The 19,045-nt window shown below is 33.6% G+C and overlaps 3 protein-coding genes across 8 annotated transcripts in view; 1 reads left to right on the forward strand and 2 right to left on the reverse strand.

Moving 5' to 3' along the window:
* The window catches only part of specc1 (sperm antigen with calponin homology and coiled-coil domains 1), a 118,311-nt gene extending 114,664 nt beyond the window's left edge, over nucleotides 1–3,647 (reverse strand). For 3 of the 4 annotated variants that reach the window (XM_088088301.1, XM_088088299.1, XM_088088298.1), the window contains exon 1: nucleotides 3,533–3,647. The gene's annotated coding sequence lies outside the window, so the exon portion shown is untranslated. The remainder of the gene's footprint in view (nucleotides 1–3,532) is intronic. The other variant, XM_088088300.1, reaches the window with a different exon arrangement.
* Nucleotides 3,648–4,998: 1,351 nt separating this feature from the next.
* On the forward strand, nucleotides 4,999–9,094 carry timm22 (translocase of inner mitochondrial membrane 22 homolog (yeast)). Its single transcript, XM_088088947.1, has 4 exons — nucleotides 4,999–5,265; nucleotides 7,055–7,251; nucleotides 8,520–8,592; nucleotides 8,681–9,094. The coding sequence occupies exons 1-4, from the start codon at nucleotides 5,022–5,024 to the stop codon at nucleotides 8,755–8,757; spliced, it is 591 nt and encodes a 196-aa protein (XP_087945073.1). The 5' UTR covers nucleotides 4,999–5,021; the 3' UTR covers nucleotides 8,758–9,094.
* A 2,406-nt stretch (nucleotides 9,095–11,500) lies between these two features.
* Nucleotides 11,501–19,045, reverse strand: part of abr (ABR activator of RhoGEF and GTPase) — a 206,390-nt gene continuing 198,845 nt past the window's right edge. For all 3 annotated transcript variants that reach the window (XM_088088944.1, XM_088088945.1, XM_088088946.1), the window contains exons 20-23: nucleotides 18,543–18,677; nucleotides 18,184–18,289; nucleotides 17,234–17,387; nucleotides 11,501–14,204 (exon numbers count right to left, since the gene is read on the reverse strand). In XM_088088944.1, coding sequence (XP_087945070.1) covers nucleotides 14,115–14,204; nucleotides 17,234–17,387; nucleotides 18,184–18,289; nucleotides 18,543–18,677 — 485 coding nt within the window. In that variant the 3' untranslated portion in view covers nucleotides 11,501–14,114. The remainder of the gene's footprint in view (nucleotides 14,205–17,233; nucleotides 17,388–18,183; nucleotides 18,290–18,542; nucleotides 18,678–19,045) is intronic.

The following is a 19,045-nucleotide window of genomic DNA, read 5'->3' on the forward strand; positions in this document are numbered from 1 at the left end:
GACAATGAGTTCACTGTACTCAAATCGTCTCCGCAGTCACCAGATCTCAATCTAACAGAGCACATTCGGGATGTGGAAGAACTGAAAGATATTTTTTTGTTTAAAGAATATTTGAAGACGCACTTCATTTATGTTGACACATTCTGTAACTATAACACTTATTATTATTTATTTTGTTCTCAATATAACTAATAAAATATTATCAGTATTTTGGGGTCAACAGATTATCGAAAGTGTCAGCATGGAAGGAACTTTTACTTTGTAAAACCTCAGGGAGCTGTTTTTACTCATTATTTTTTATTTAAATTTTCACTGAACATTATAATAAAAAAAAGTTACAGGGAACTTGTGTATATGTTGTTGAAATTTTCAGTTTTGATTAAATATTTTCAGTTCCAAATATCACTTATTGGTCTCATAAAGTACTAATAATCTGTATCGGCCCAGCAAACCCTAATTTTTGTCATAGCATCAAGAATATCGTTAATGGAAGAATACCCTAAAATATTAGATTATTTTATGGCCATATTGCCCACTCCTTACTGATACCCAGCCTTATCTATCAGTGCATGACAATGGTTGAAAAACTGTATACAGTGGTGCAGTCTGACTGTGCATCATTACATCCATACCACACCAGCCTCCCTCTGTGCCTTTTTGTGCCGCGCTGAACGCAGCCCAGAAGCCGAAGACTATTTCCCTTTCTTGGATGGTTAACCATGAGAAAAACACGGGCTGTAATTACCTACAAACAACATTCACAGTCACTGCCTCATAAATGGCTGGTGCAATGCTCGTATTTGAACTCCCCTTTTCTGCCGGCGTAATCAAAAGGAACAGAAGAAAGTGAAAGCTGTCATTTGGTTACTCCCAAAGGACTCATGCGCGTTCTCCTGCCTGCCTGGCCTCTCCTATAAACACAAAAACTACAACGTAAACTCTGCAATTAGGATATTTTACAACTTTCCTTTCTCTTTTGTCATTATTGAAAAGTCCAATTATGCTGCACGGCCAAACCAGGACAGAAATAGAAAAAGGTTTATTATTCGAGTGACACTTTTTTCGGTAGTGATCTGATGTTTCTGGAAAACTTTAGAAATGTAGGTTACAAGTAAATGTTACGTGGCAGCAGGAGAGTCGCACACAGGAGCTTAGTCAGGATGGTTTGCTGTGATGGAGCATTTAAGGACCTATTAAACAACCTTTCACAAAGAAGCACACTAAACACAACACAGCCTTGTCTGACTGCTTCACATGGCACCGATCTAATGAGGAACAAACAGCTGGCTGATCATGTGGGGAGAAACCGCTCGCAGCGCACTAAAGTGGGACCAAAAAAGGCAGCTACCATGTGAGATTTACAAAAAACACAAGAAAACATAAGCGGCATCTAATTGATTAATTAATTTGTACTTTGCAGATTTATTTTGGGAAGGATAGCAGGTGCTAAACAGCAGTTACCATGCATAAAGATCTGAGAAGAAAACTTTCATTGATTCGAAAACTTGTAAAATAATGGTAAAAGTAAATATTTGCATTCCTTAAACAACGTTACTTCTACTAGCGATGCTCTGATTAGGCTTAAGCAGTATCGCAATATTACAGTATACCATGATATTTAGAAATCCTGAAGGTATGTTTTTCAATACCGTCACAAATACGAGCACTCCTCTTTCTATTAAACTCACGGTATGTAGTGCACAGCATGCACCACCCCATCCAGCATTTCTGATACTAGTATCAGTATCGGAACAACTCTCATACCTACTACTGAGGTACAGAGGTCAAAGTCAATGTCAATAATGTCAGGATTTGAAGTCATTTAAACCATAAAATACTATTTGAATCTTTGAAACATGAGCAAATTGGTTTTAGAAAATAGTGACAAAACAAGCTTTTGGTTAAAAAAAAAAAAGGGGGGGGGCTGTTGAATAAATGGCACAAAAATCAGGGAAAAGTGTCCACAAAAGACATTTTATAACTACAATAATTTTAGATTTATTTATAATTTTTTATAACAATTTTTAGGTAATTTTCTTGTATTTCTTTGCTATTTTGGTTTGCTATGTAAAGACTTTTACTTCCAGCTATGAAGGACTAAAAATTGAGACAATAAAAGGCAGATGTCACTTTGTCGCTTCATTTTAAGGGTAAAATACTGACTGTTTTCACTGTATTTTTTAGACTTAAGTCATTTTAGGTCTTTTCGTTTTTTGCTTATTTTCCATTTAATTTTCTTCTAACTTTTTTTTTTTTAAATCCTTTGCGTATTTTGGACCAAATCCCGGTTATTTCCTTTTTCAACTAATTTTATTTTCATTTATTTAGCTATTTTGGGGGTGATCATTTCTCTTTTTTTGTTGTTCATCATCTTCTCTCCATGTTTTAAAAAAGTCAAACCAATTTGCACAGGTTTCAAAGGGTTTACCAGAAAGTACCTATTGAGATACAAGATTTTTAAAAATGTGTAACTTAAACAGGGCCACATTAAAATAAAATATAAACAAATCCTGGTAATTTTTCAAATTCGTTTACATAATCTAAAGGTCTGTAAAGACTTTTACTTTCAGCTATGATGGACTGAAAATTGAGACAATAAAAGGAAGATGGGCAGTATTGATCCAGCACTGATCCTGTTTGCAACGTTACCAAGTAAAATTCAGGATTTTAAGCCATTTTAAGGGTAAAATACTGACTGTTTACACTGCATTTTTTAGACTTAGGTCATTTTAGGTCTTTTTTTTCTTTTTCTTCTAACTTTTTTTTTTAAAAATCCTTTGCGTATTTTGGACCACGTCCTCGTTATTTCCTTTTTCAACTAATTTTATTTTTATTTATTTAGCTATTTTGGGGGTGATCATTTCTCTTTTTTTTTTTTGTTCATCATGTTCTCTCCATGTTTTAAAAAAGTCAAACCAATTGAGATACAAGATTTTTAAAAATGTATAACTTAAACAGGGCCACATTAAAATAAAATATAAACAAATCCTAGTAATTTTTAAAATTCGTTTACATAATCTAAAGATCTGTAAAGACTTTTACTTTCAGCTATGATGGACTGAAAATTGAGACAATAAAAGGAAGATGGGCAGTATTGATCCAGCACTGATCCTGTTGAACTCGCTGCAACGTTACCAAGTAAAATTCAGCATTTGAAGCCCTTTAAACCGTAAAACCGTACCTGTTTTCACGGCGTTTTTTCGACTTATTTACCTGACGTGACACTCGCACGGTGACACATTCACTCAACATGAAGACAACCTGTCCTCCGGCTCATTTAGAGACAGCAGTGCCAGGACAGACTGCTTCACGGTGACTCATTAAATTAAAAACGATGCTAAGTTAACGCTGCTAACAAACTAGCTGTCACTAAAGTCAGTTTAACGTCTCCGCTGAGCCCGCGCGACTCTCTCTGACAGCGTCTGTAACCGACGAACAGCGTCAACCGTAAAGTTTGAACGTTTTAACTCCTCGCGTCGGTGGAAACAAGAAGAAATGTGGCGGCAGACTGACACGAAAAGCTGAAACTCACCTGGTCGGTGTGTCGGTGCTGCCGCTGCTGTTGTTGTTTGATCAGGATGCTGCTGCCGCCTCCGCCTCACGCACGCGAGTCATTAAAGTGCCACCACCGGCCTGCTCGAGCCGGTAGGTGGAGCGCGCGGAGAGGAGTTTTGGCGCAGTGCTCGCGGAGGCTTCTGGGAAATGTAGTCGTTATAGTGATCAAGTTCCAGGAAGAGCTAATGGATTTTTTAAGTATCTTTTTTTGCCTACAAAAATGTGATTATTTAGGTTTTTTTTAACTCAATATTTATATTTTATATATATATATATTTTAACTTATTTAGTTTTCAAAAAATGTTTGAATTTATTAGTCTATTTATTTAACACAATAATTATTTTAATTTTTTTTTAAACGTATTTAGCTTTCAACAATTTTTTTTTTTTTAAATTAGGCATACGTTCAAATATCCAGTATTTTTAACTCAATAATTCTATTTAATTCTTTTAAGTGTATCATTTTATTTATTTTTCAAAAATGTATTTGAGTTTATTGATTTATTTATTTCACTCAATAGTTATTTTTAAATGTATTTAAACTAATTTAGTTTTCAACAATTTATTTTTAAAAACTAGGCATACTTTCAAATATCCAGTAATATAATGATATAAATATATACAGTGTGTATACATACATGATCTATGATTTTTCCCTCCAACAATATAATTATTAAGTTTATTTTCAACTCAATAATCATGTTTAATGTTTTTTTAAAGATATTTTTCATCTTATTTAGTTTTCAAAAATGTGTTTGAATTTATTTATTTATTTATTTACTTTACTCTATAGTTATTTTTAAATGTATTTTTAAACTAATTTAGTTTTCAACAATTAATTTCTTATTTACTTTAATCAATTTTTTTATTGTATTTTTTGTAACTTATTTAGTTTTCAGCAATTCTTTTTTTTTTTTTTTTTTAACTTTTTAGGGTAATATTTACAAATATTTTACAAACAAAACTGTGACATTCACACTGTTAAGTTCTAGTAATGCAATGAGACTGAAATTTAATGAATATTTTTAGTTTATGATTAGGGCTGGTGTTGTTTAAAAAAATGAACCCAATGAAAGCAGAAAATAATATTGATGTTTTTTTTTCAAGCTTTATTTTCAGAGCCGTTTAAGATCATATTCCAGTGCACACTGTGATATTAAAGTGGGCCGTAAAGGGTTAAATTTACTGCTGCTGCTGCTGCTGACGTCACATCGGCAGGTTGACGTTTTGTGTCGAATGTGTTGACACGAATTTAAATAAAAACTTATGCGACAACAAAGCATTTTTTTTAAATAAGCCATGAGATAACTTTTCTCATTTCCTTCCTTTAATAAATGTATACACTTAAATACACGTGGTTAATATTTCTTAAATATAAAACATTTGTTTCCGCAGACAAAATGCGTGGAATCAGCACGCGCTGGTGTTGGACTACATTTACTTTCATCGCCGTGTCATTGAGAAACATGGCGGCCTCTTCGGGAGCTGCAGGCGGTGCTGGATCCGACCTACAGAGTCCGGGTCCGGACAGCCCTCCGCTCCAGTACAGCCTGATCATGGAGCACCTGATCGGGGACAAGAGGCCCATCAAGGAGCTGAGTCCCGGGGTGATCGGCGGGCTGCCGGTGCCTCCGAAAAGCGACGAGCAGAAGATGATCGAGAGAGCGATGGAGAGCTGCAGCTTCAAGGCGGCGCTGGCCTGCGTGGGAGGTGAAATATTACACATTTAATACATTTAACAACAGTTTAGGACCAAATATGACAAAAACAAATACACCTGATAACAGATTAATGTGTGTGTGTGAGTCTGCAGGCGACACACAGCTGCAAAACAGCAGTTTATAACAAAATATAACAACAAAAATACATCTAAAAACAGATTAATGTGTGTGTGTGAGTCTGCAGGCGACACACAGCTGCAAAACAGCAGTTTATAACAAAATATAACAACAAAAATATATCTGATAACAGATTAATGTGTGTGTGTGAGTCTGCAGGCGACACACAGCTGCAAAACAACAGTTTATAACAAAATATAACAACAAAAATACATCTAAAAACAGATTAATGTGTGTGTGTGAGTCTGCAGGCGACACGCAGCTGCAAAACAACAGTTTATAACAAAATATAACAAAAATATATCTAAAAACAGATTAATGTGTGTGTGTGAGTCTGCAGGCGACACACAGCTGCCAAACAGCAGTCTGAGGCGTCATGTAAAGCTGAAAATATATTAGCCGAATTTTATTGACAGAAAACAACATTATCTTCAGCCAGCTTCACATGTAGCTTTTATTCATTTATTTTTTTTTAATGTTATAAAAATGATAATGAAGGTAATTATTATTACTAGTAGTAGAAGTAGTGGTAGTATAAAGTTTATTATTATTATTATTGCAATTATTATTATTATTATTATTATTATCATTTTCATTTAGCTTTAATTTTATCTTTATCAATTTATTTTATTTTTAACTTATTTTACTCACTTTCTGTGTAGTTCCTTTGGCTTACCTTATACACAAACTCTATACATATATATACACACACACACACACACACACAAGCATATGTAGTGTTTGTACATCATTTATTATTTAATCATTCAATTTATTTTTTGCCTTTTTTTAAAAGTACTATATAAAATATTTATTATTTGATTATTATATTATGAAAATGATTGTCTTAATTGATTTCAAACATTATTACTATGATTATATTTTGTAATATAATATACATATACATACTGTACTTTACTTTTCTATATTCTACCATTCTGTATATTACATTTTATATTCTATTTATCTGCTATTCTACAGAATATGTCATATTTTTATTATTATTATGATTATTATCATCATTAGTAGTAGTAGCATAAAATCATTTTTCTTACTTTATTTACAGTAATACTAATTATTATTATTAGTAGTAGTAGTAGTAGTAATAATAGTAGTAGTAGCACATTATTATTTTATAATTTGTATAATTATTATTATTGTTGTTCATGTTATTGTATCATTACATTACGCACTATTTTTTAATCTTGCTATGACGTTTAACTGTAAACTTTGTCTTTAGTTATTCTTGTATAATTCTGTTTTTTTCCTTCTACATCTTATTTTATTTATATCTATATTTCTATACTTATTTTTGTCTTTGTGCTGAATTTCATCTCTAGGAATCAACAAAGGCTCATCTCATCATTTTGGAGTGTTTTTTTTATTTTTATCTATTATTTTTTATTAATATTTTATAATTATATTATTTTATATACAGTATGGGAATCTGTGATAATTTAGTGCTTTACAGATCAAAGATTAATCAGTAATATGAATAATGAGCTGTAATGTTTCCTGCATGTCACACGTTCATGATGAATCACTCTGAGGGCAGAAATATTTCTCAGCTCAGAGGAGAAAAGTACGACACTGCGTGTAAATATTGTTTTGATGTTATTGTGCAAACACTCACGTTTGTGTGGTTTTTTTTCTCTCTGCAGGGTTCGTCCTCGGAGGAGCTTTCGGTGTTTTCACCGCCGGCATCGACACCAACGTCGGCTTCGACCCCAAAGACCCTCTGAGAACGCCGACGGCACGAGAAGTCCTCAAAGACATGGGACAGAGGGGGATGTCCTACGCCAAGAACTTCGCCATCGTGGGCGCCATGTTCTCCTGCACAGAGTGCATCATAGAATCAGTACGTCGCTCCGCGTCTCCTCGCTGTGCGCTGCCGTCATACTGACGTCATGTAACCAGCTGGCAAATTTCAGAAAATTTGAACAGTTAGAATAAAAAATTTAAAAATATAAAGTAAGGAAAAATATCCTGTAACATAATTTTGAATATAATAATTCAATATTTAATTATGAAAATTTGCTATAAATATAGTTTTTCCTCTTGCTTTTTCCTTTTTTACCCCCCAGACAATTTTCGCCAGTTTTTTAAAAAATAATTTCCCAAATCTACTAATTTCTTGCAATTTGTGGAAAATTTCTTACATTAAACCTTGTAAAAACAAAAGAAGAAATGATCCAAAAGTGAGAAAAAAACAGTAAAAAGTACAAGAAAATTAGTTTTGGAAAAAAGAAATGGCCTTAAAAAGTGCTTAAAAAATTAAATTAAATTAAATTAATTTAATTAATTTTGTAACAGAATTTTCCACAATTTTTTCCCCATGTTTTTGGAAAAAAAAACACACCAATTTGCTCAGTCCAGGTTTCAGATAATTAACCCTTTGAAACCTGGATCAATATCACTTTTCTTGTGTTGCATTCAGATGCCTCTCACATGCATTTAACCCTTTGAACACTGAGCAGATTAGTTTGAATTCTTTAAAAAAAAAAAGAGAAATACAGACACAGAGCAACCTGCCAAGAAGTAACTTGCAAATTTAAAAAAAAAAAAAAACATCAATAAAGAAAATAATTTTTAATGAGAATGATTCTATAACATAATTTTCGATATGTAATTATGATAATTTGCTATAAATATAATTTGGGATGTTTTAGGGGAGCTCGTGTTTGTGTTCTGTTCCTCAACATGGTGAGGTGGCGCCCTCTGGTGCTAAACTGCTGTCATTGATTCTCCAAATGATGATGTGCAAAATAAATTTTAATAAAACACCACTGATCCAAATAATCACAGCTGAGATATAATTAGTAAGTTTGTTGTTATTTCTGTGTTGTGCCAGTCTGGCAGACGTGGGGTTAAAAGACACCGTTAAAGTACAAAGCATGTGTCATCTTCCAGGTTTAAAAATATCAGAAAAAAAATAAAATAAATAATTATAATAAATTAAAAATAAAAATAAAATTAAAAAAAATATGACCAATATTCTTGCAAATTTTACTGTGAAAAATAAATTATATTTATTTTATATTATAGTTTGCTCGTTTTTTTAAAATTAATTTAAGCCATTTATTGGTATTTTTCATTAACTTCTGTCTTGTTTGTTGTTAATTGCAGCACAGAGGAGTTTCGGACTGGAAGAACGCCGTGTACAGCGGCTGTGTCACCGGAGGAGCTATTGGATTTCGTGGTACGTAACGTGTATTCACTCTAATGTTTATATTAAAGGTTTTGCATATTTCTCTTGTGGTCACATGTTTTTCCTTTTTGTTTTGTAGCTGGTCTGAAGGCGGGGGTGCTGGGATGTGGAGGCTTCGCCGCGTTCTCCGCCGCCATCGAATATTATTTACGGTGAAACACTTGAAGAGCCGATCTGTGGACTTAATGGATGCTCATTTCTATGAGCCATGTGGGAATATTTACGCGCACGGAGGATTGAAGTGATACATTTGGTTAAAAGTGACGGTTTGAGGTTACGTTTACCAAACGAACACTTTGAGCTAAAAAAACAACTTCATGTGGAGAAATCTGCGTCTGAGCCGAATTTCTCTTCAATCTGAGTCACGACCAACAAAAATCAGACTCAGATTAATATTTTTTTTTGTTGTAAAACATTTGAATGATGTGTTCATTAAACTAATCCACATCAGATTTATTATTTATGTGACAATAAAGATGTTTTTTATTATTAACTTGTTCAGAACTTTTCTTCTTGAAGTTTACGAGTGTCCATGAGCACAAAATCTTTAATTTTATTTTAATAATATTGTTGTTTCTAGTTTGAGTTGAGAATATCTATGTTATATATTATTTTTATTGTGTAGTAAACTTAAACACATTTCTCATAAAGAGAGAGTTTACAGAGAGAGAGATTTTATTTTGGGTTTATGACTGCAGTCCCAGGATAACGGAGCTTTATGGACCTATAAAGACATTTTAGGCGGATGTTTTTGATAAATTGGGAGTACAGCCGGAGAAAATCCAAACCACAGGGTCATGGATTTATTTTTTTAAATTTAAAATAAGTTGAAGTTGTTACAGTGCAGACTTTCATTTAAATCTCAAATAAACAGCTCAGACTATAAAGTGTCAGTGTTTGACTTTGTTTAGACAGAGGAAACACAACACAAATGTGCCTTTTTGATTTTAGAAATATTAGAAATAAAACCCAAAAAGCCTCCATAATAAATGACTGTGTTTCACCATTGATTTGTTTACTATTAATTATTTATTAAAACAATTATTAATAATTTATTTATTTTTTCAATTCATTGTAATGTGTTATTATTATTATTATTATTATCACTATTTATTAAAAACGCTTTTAAAGTCACCAAATTTAAAAATACATGATTTTCTTGATTTTACTATTAATTATTTATTAAAACAATTATTAATAATTTATTTATTTTTTCAATTCATTGTAATGTGTTGTTGTTATTATTATTATTATTATTATTATTATTATTATTATTATTATTATTATTATTATTATCACTATTTATTAAAAACACTTTTAAAGTTACCAAATTTAAAAATACATGATTTTCTTGAGAAAGGCGAAAAATTCTTAAAAGCAGGTTAAGGTTCGTTAGTGTCAGGGCTAAATATAATTCTTGATCATAATAATTAGATTTGCTGCACTAAATTTAAAGTTTCAGAGCTGCAGAATGAGCAGCTGTCATGTTAAAAGTAACAGCGATAAAACAGCATAAACACGTCATCTATAATAACTTGTGAATTCACTGTTTGCCTCTTTTTTTGTCAGCTCCCTTATTGAAGCTACGGTGTCACTTCGTGCTGTAATACATTTTAATACTTTTAAATTATGTTGGTGGTTATTATTTTCATTTTATTGGGGAAATTCTTTATCCACAAACAAAAATTAAAAATTTTCTTTCTACTTTCTTTTTTTATGATTTTAATTTAACCCTTTCCTCTCTCCCTCTCATCAATAACAAAAAAAGCAACAAATATTTAGATTTTTACAAAAACTTATTTGCTGAAACCACTGTTGTAATGTGATCATTTATTTTGAAATCTTGATAACATTTTAAATATATTCACCGGCTTGTGTGTTGATACAATGTTTATCCTTATTTATTATCTTCTGTGTATTATGTCAATTTTTGTTTGACTATTTTATACAAATATTTTGTTAAATAAAGCTGAAAAAAGAGGGTCAAAGTGACGTCATCAACAAATAAATAAATCAAGAGTGTAAAAAAATTTTTAACATTTTGCGCATGTTAATATTCTTTAAATGCGGAAATGGGCGGCACGCGATCGATCATTTATACGAGTCAAATGAGGCGCTGAACACGTCATTTGACTCGTTTTTATGTGAACGCGCACAGAGTTTGAAGCAAAGACAGCTGATAACAACCTTCGCGATATCTCGTCCGCTCTCCTCTATAATTTGCTGTCCGGCGCTCTTTACTTTTATTTTTAAACAAACATTTAAGATCATTTACATACCAGTAACGCCTCTGTGTTTGTCTGGACGTTAATGCAAACTTTTCTCCGACCTCTTCCGCTTTGCAGGAGACAAACAAAAGAAGTGCACAGCTGATATTGATTAACCCAGAGCGAGGCAGCCCTCTCAAATTCAAATCAGCTTTATTGGCATGAATGTTTGTCACATTGTTGCCAAAGCAAGATAACAGATTTAAAAAATAAAAAAAGTTACATGAAAATGACCAGGAAATATGCAAGAAAGAAAAAAGCAAAAAAAAAACAAAAAAAAAACAATGACCTTAAAAACCTTTAAAATTGTGTATTTTTTCTGTAACATTACTTTTAGTAAATCTAGTCATAGTTTTTTGAAAATATTTAATTAATTTTATTTATTTATTTAATATTATTTTGCAATTTGGGGGACAGTTGCCGGTTATTTTTAATCTCATTTTTCAGGTTTCAGAGGTGAAATGCTTGTGAAAGTTTTCTGAAAAGCAGCACAGGAAAACTGATGACAATCAAGGGGCTGCAAATTTTGCCCCTTTACATTGGCTAAAACCTCAAAATTGCGGCTTGCGGATATATTTAGCGATATTATGTTTCCATAGAGACAGTCTTTATTGACACAGACAGACACAAAGTGAGAGTGTTTTGGTAACTTTTATTTTACTAAAAAAAAAAGGGGGAAGAAAAGTTCACATTGACATTAAGTCTCAATATTACAGTATATTGAAATTCTTCTCAAAGGAAGTAAAATACAACATTTTTTATTTTATTTTAATCTTATATTAAAAATATCAAATAGTACTCATCTAGCAGTGCTTACAGTATCTTAAGATATGTCGCAGGCTGGATAGCAGAAAGGTCGGCTTTGTACAGAGCAGAGATGGGCATTGTTTTTTTTTAATTTTTAATTTTTTTTTGCCGGTCTTAGCGAGGGCCTTGCAGAGACAACCTACCTTTGTGTTACCTGGCCTGGTCTGATTGACAAGCTGAACATGCAATGAGGGCAACTACACAAATCAACTCTATCGATTATACCGGTGCAGTAAGACACTTGGAACAGGCTTGCAATGAAACAACGAGAAAAAAAAGCAAAATGTTCCATTCATTGTGTTTCTCCCCCCTCACGTCCCAGAGTGCCTTCCTCCTCTAACAAAGTGATCCGAAATCTATTGGCAGACTTTTTTTTTTTCAGTACAGCTTACCAACCATGGACATGGTGAATGAGGAAATCAGACTAAAAATAACGTCACTACCTGAATAAACTTCAAAAAACAGACTCCTTAGAGCATTTCTCTAGTTGCACAGAACTGTACAGGCACACATATTTATATATATTTAAAATAAATACGGCTAATTTGGCCAAAACTCACTGGGGAGGGCGGTTCTCTCAGCGCAGAGAGACACGTCACCGGCCAATTTATTAGGACGGCTTCTTAACCTCACAAGTTCTCATAGTCCCTTAAACAAACACACACACACACACACACACACACACACACACACACACACACACACACACACACACACACACACACACACACACACACTCAGGTACATCCACATCGTCTCACACACACACACACACACACCCCGGCCTCCTCCATCTCATGCATAAAGCCAGAAAGACAGAAAAAAAGGAAACAAAATGGGTCAGTGTACTTTTTGGTCTTTGGATTTATCTTTCAGAAAAAAAAGTAATTAATTAAAATTAAATAAAAGAAATTGATTTTTATTTCAAAAACCAAAAATGAAAAATGGGGTCAGAAATTTAATATACAAAATAGAAATGCCACTTAATTTAATTAAAAAAAAACAAAAAAAAAAAACAAGGAAAAAACTGTATTTTTTGTTCATTTTCTGAAACTGAAAGGTGTCCTGAGTTTAGACATTTTCCCTCTTGCAATTTGTGGAATATTTCTTACCATCAGACCCTTTGAAATTGAAACAAATTGGCTTGATCGCAAGAAATTAGTCAAATGTAAAAAGAAAATTACCTGAAAATTAGTCCTGAAAAAAAGGAAATGACCTTGAAATAGTGCTTTTAAATTATTATTTAATAACACAATTTTAAATATGTAATTATGACAATTTTCTATAAAATGTGTTTTCCCTAGCTATTTAATTTTTTTCCCGAGACATTTTCCCCTAGCTTTTTTAAATTATTTTATAAATCTATGAATTTCTTGCAGTTCGTGGAACATTTCTTATATTTATCCCTTTGAAAACTTGGCGTAATTTTTCAATTTCTGAAACCAGAAGTTGTCCTTGGATTTAAAATTTGAAAAAAAAAATTGTTCAATGCAATGGTGCAAAAATGGTTAGAGAGAAATGTAAAAAAGACTGAACTTATTATTATAATCAGTTATAAATAATCCTGTAATGAATTTGATATTCTGACATTATTGTAGACTAAACAGTGTCTTTCATCATATATTTGTTGTTGTGAAGTTGTATTTATTTATTTATTTTAATTTTATTTTTTCTTTTTGCCCCAGATAACTTCTGGTTTCAGAAAAAGAAAAAAAACCTTTTTTTTGTCTTTTTTTCTTGGTATTTTATTTATTTTTATATTTTATTTCATTGATAAGAAAAAAGAAAATGAAGTGTCATTTCTGTTCTGCATATTCCATTTCTGACCCACCCAGAATTAAAATATTACACGTTTTTCATTTTTTCAATTTTTGGATTTTGAAATTAAAGTCAAATAACTTTTTTTTTTTAAATTTCTGTCTGGAAAAATCAAAAAAACCTCCAAAAACACTGACCAAAAACAGCTGCTGAACGTAATTATTTAACATGTAAATGCCGTTTTTTTTCTGGAATGCCTCTGATCGAGAAAAACAAGTCGACTCCTTAAACCAGCGTCTGGGTGTGATCCTGCGCCACCGCGCCACGCCGTGGCCTCCGGACCCCCTCGGCCGTTCCCGCTGCAGTCCCAGGATGTCGTCTCACATAACAAACAGGACGTGTGGCCACTACACGACCAGGAAATGTCCGTCACCACCTCCCTGCGTGCTGCGTCTCCTCTCAGGACTCGGGGGTGAGGAGGTGGGATCGGGGGTGCAGACAGGAGGGACGTATGTGTGTCGGAGGAGGAGGAGGAGGAGGAGGAGGGGGGGGGGCTGTACAGTCGAGATGCCTGCTGGGAGAAGAGGTGAGGCGGGAGGGCCGAGTGGCGAGGACCAAACTTTGTATGGAGTCTCTCACGCTCTCCTCCCCAGACGGCGCCCTGAGGGAGGCGTGAAGGGGTTAAACGTCAGTGGAAAAGTAGAGCGTGTTGCGCTTCAGTTCGGCGAAGGAGATGGGAGGATGCTGCAGGTAGTAGAGCAGCACCTGGACCTGAGAAGAGACGAAACAAGCTTGTTTGATCAGGAATCCCCTTTAAATGAGTCCCAAATTTAACCCTTTGAAACCTGAGCAAATTGTCTCGATTAGTTTCAAAAACACAGGAAGAAAGAAATGAGCTACGGCAGAAAAAATGACTCAACACTTTGCAACAAAATTAGTAAAAAGTACAAAAAATTACCTGAAAATTAGTTGAAAAAAAAAGGAAATATTTGATTGATTATTGATTATTATCTGCAGATTAGTTAAAACAGAGAGAAAGAAAATAGAAAAAAAGGAAATAGAAAAAGTGCCTCAAAAATATGATAATTTTGTAACATAATTTTAAATGAATAATTATGATAATTTGCTATTAATATAGTTTCTCCCTAGCTTCTTACTTTACTTTTAAAATAATTTAAAGTCATTTTCAACATTTCTTAATATTTAACGATTTAAAACTTGAGCAAATTGGCTTGTTTTCTTTCAAAAAAAATGCAATGAGCAATAAAAAAAAGAAAGGACCCAAAACTGTGCAAAAAAAAATTAATAATAATATAATAAAATAATAGTAAAAAAGTACAAGAGCTATTAAAAATAATTGAAATAATTTTCTTCATTTCTTATCAAGAAAATGATCTGAAAATTAGCAAAAAATAAATAAAAACAAAATAAAACAAAATAAAATAAAATAAAATAAAATAAAATAAAATAAAGCAAGAAAGGAAATGACCTGGAAAAGTGCTTAAAAATTATAATAACTTTAAACATAATTTTAAAAATGTAATTGTGATAATTAGCTATAAATAGTTTTTCCCTAGCTTCTTAAAATAATTTTACAAATTTCTTCTTGCAATTTCTTGTAAAATGTTTCTCAGCATTACACCTTCTGTAACGCTTAAACATAGGAAGAAGGCAACAAGCACTAAAAGAACAACTCTAAAATTACCAATAAAAAAAGTTATTAAAAAGTACAAGAAGATTACCTGAAAAATTAAAAAAAGAATAAAAAAAAAGAAAAATAGTTTTTGTCTATAAGCACATGATGTGAAGCAGACAGGCTGCATCTTCCTGTGTTTTATTGTCTCTACAAAAACATCATTTTAAATAATAATTATGGATTTTGTGTCAGACTGTAAAGAGGTATTTAATTGCGAGCTGATATTTAAGGGTTTTCGGCAGCTTTGATGTCGGTCTGCTGCGTAATTCGGCGCTTTTGTGGGAAGTTTTTCGTTTGCTTTGTTTCCTCTCTGAAGCCTTTGTTCATGTCTGCTTGATATTTGTCTGCAGCTCATGTTTAAACTCCGTCTGCTGCTTAGCAACAGCTCGCATGAAAAACACTTATCCCTCACTTCAGTGTGAAAAAGCTGGTGAAATAAAATTCAAACAAAAACTGTGTTTTTTATCCTTTTTGCTGATTTAACATGTAGGACAAACTCTGGGGGTCAGTACGTCTGCTTTATTAAAACAGGTGAATCAGTTTAATGTTCCACAAATGTCCCTTAATTTCTTTTTTAATAAGTCTCATTGGACAGAAATGTGGGGAGTTTTTAATTTGATTTAATGTTTGTTTAATGCCGTTATCAGGAAAAATTGTTTCTAGTGAGAAACTGAATTTATAATATTTATTTTTCGACTCAGACAGCATTTTCTGAGTCTGTTACGTGTCCAGGAATCTCTTTATTATTGCTGCATGTTTTTTTAATTAAAGGGAGAATCAGTCATATGAGATTATATTCGGGAAACGGCAGCGGAAGCATTTTTCTTTGGTGTGAGACGTTTTGTTTGCAGATGCAGTAAACATTTATGATTTAAAGAAGCCTGAATAAAAACACCGAGCGTCACTGTGAGGGACCGACGGGACCTCCTGCATGTGCACGCCGCCCCATTTATGATGATTTACTCTGCATGTTGTTTATTCTGCCATAAAAAACGAAACATTTGTGCACAGGAAACTCATCTCTCAGTAGAGATGAATGGATGGCCTGCAGCCTAAATACAGCTGGGAGAGCGCGGCGACGGAGGTCACTGAGCGACGTGGGAGTGAAATTCATCCGTGCAGCGAGCGAGGGAATCTGCACCAGTCTGCCTTTACTGCAGACAGCAGGGATACTCAACTGATGGCCCACGGGCCAAATCTGGCCCCTGATAGGGTGCCAGGTGGCCCCCCAGCCTGTTTTTTAATTCACAGTTAAAATAAAGTGATTCACACTGGGATTTTTTTTTGTGCTTTCAGTAACCATAAGGTGCCAGAGTGAATAAAACAGCATCAAAATAGAGCTTGTTTATTAAAGAAAGTGCCAGTGGAGGATCCCCTAATGTCCTAAAATCCTAGATATGTCCTAAAACCCCACAAATGTCCAAAAATCTCTGAAATCGCCTGAAATCCCAGAAACATCTTAAAATCCTAGGAACATCCTAAAGTCTCAGAAACATCCCACAATCCTAGAAACATCCTAAAATCCTAGAAATGTTTTAAAATGCACGAGGCAACCTGCTATCTGGAAACCTTCTAAAATCTGAGAAATGTCCTAAATTCCTAAAAATGTCCTACAATCTAAAAATGTCCTAAAATCTGAGAAATGTCCTAAAATTTTTCCAAAATATCTTTAAATCCTAAAAATGTCCTAAAATCCTATAAATGTCCTACACTCTAAAAACATCCTAAAATCTTAGAATAGCCCTAAAATTCTAAAAATATCTTAAAATTCTGGAAATGTCCTACAGTCTAGAAATGTCCTAAAATCCTATAAACATCCTACTCTCTAAAAATGTCCTAAAATCTGAGAAATGTCCTAAAATCTGAGAAATGTCCTAAAATCTGAGAAATGTCCTAAAATCTGAGAAATGTCCTAAAATCTGAGAGATGTCCTAACAGCTGAGAAATGTCCTAAAGTCTGAGAGATGTCTTAAAATCTGAGAAATGTCCTAAAATCTGAGAAATGTCCTAAAATCCTATAAACATGTTTGGGGCTGCTGCGACTGTCCCCTGTCCCCCTGTCCTCCTGTCCTCCTGTCCCTGCTCTCGGTGTGTGCGCGGGTACCTGCGCCATCACGTCATGTGACCAGATGTCCGAGGCGGAGGTGATGTGCTGTCCCTTCGTGCTCTCGGACTCTGAGGGCCTGAGCAGAGTGGGGCCAAACACGGTGGCCAAGTTATGGAGGGACATCTTGTTGACGGGCTCCTTCTCAGCCACCCTGCAGAGAGAAAACACACGGCAGCAGGGAGTCAGTCAGGGAGGACGGGGTTAAAATCATTCAAAAATAATTAAAACAATTCCTCACTCAAGAGGTCCAGTAAAATTTGCTCTGCCTATTTATTTATTATTTATTTATTATTTATATATCTTTTTTATTTCCAAATATATCACAAAAAAATGTGAGACATTTGGGAAGATAAAGATGAGATAAACTGTATTAATCTGAGTCTGAAAAACAAAAATAACAAAATAAAATGTTCTGGAAGATTTTATTTTCTGATTTAAATCTTGTATATAACAAAACATATTTAGGAAAAAATAATATATCAATGAGGTGCGAGCACTTTAGTAAATTAAACATTTTTAAAAAAGTAAATCTTAATAAAACTATGAATGAAAATTTATTTCAGATGTGTGAAAACAAAATAAACAAAAAGTTAAATCAGGTCCAACAAATATGCAGAATAAAATATATATATTCCATAAATTCTATTTACAAGCACTGACATGCCTGAAAACGAAGAAGTTTACACTTTTTTAACCCTAAACCGTCTCCACAGCTCAGTCACGAGTCCACATCTTAAAAAAATATATCACATGTACAAATATATATATATATGTGTGTACAATAAAAAAATAAAGAAAATGTCCTCATAACACTCTCAGACATAAGGAAGATAAAGAAATGAACTTTTCTAATTATTCCAATAGATTTGGTTACCTTTTTTTACAGCTGTGATCAGTAGGAGTTTCTGTGTGTGTGTGTGTGTGTGTGTGTGTGTGTGTGTGTGTACCGTTTGAGGTGCTCCAGCAGAGTGAGGAAGGTCATGAGGTTTGGGTCCGGCAGCGAGCGCAGGAGGTGCATCATGCAGTTCTCTTTGGCCGCCGGGTCTGAGAGCGCTGCAGCGAAAAAAAAAAGGTTGGCTTCAGCGACGACAGGACAGCTTTCAAACCTCAGCCGTTATTTCCTCCAGCTGGGCTGTTTTAACTCCCCGCTGATGACAAACACACACACACACACACACACACACACACACACACACACACACACACACACACACACACACACACACACACACACACACACACACACACACACACACACACACACACACACACACACACACACTCTCCCGGGACAGAGAGGTCTCACCTATGCCCTCCATGAAGGCGGGGTAGAGGCGGTCGGTGAGCAGAGGCTCCGGCAGCTCCCTGAAGTACAGCTTCAGCGTTCCCGCGATGGCGTTGATGTCCATGTCGCTCAGCATCACCAGGATGTCTTTGGTATCTACAGGTCAGATACGGAGGACAAAAAAAACTTTAGTATAACAGATAAATAAATAAGTAAAAGTTGATGTTTCAACAGGGCATGCATAAATAAATAAATAAATAAATGAATAAATAAATGTATAAATAGATACTTAAATAAATAAAATTAGATTTTTAAACACAACAAAAATAAATATATACATAAATAACTGTATAAATAAATACAGGAAAAATAAATAAATACGTGAATAAATGCTGAATTAAATTAATAAAAGAATATATGAATAAATGAATGCTGAAATTAATAAGATAATTACATAAATGTGTTGGTAAATAAAAAAACAGAATAAATTTACAAATAATGTTGAAATAAAAAGATAAATGCAT

This window comes from Plectropomus leopardus, chromosome 15 (assembly GCF_026936395.1).
Source record: "Plectropomus leopardus strain MGB_pleo_1.0 chromosome 15, ASM2693639v1, whole genome shotgun sequence".
Lineage (NCBI taxonomy): Eukaryota > Metazoa > Chordata > Actinopteri > Perciformes > Serranidae > Plectropomus > Plectropomus leopardus.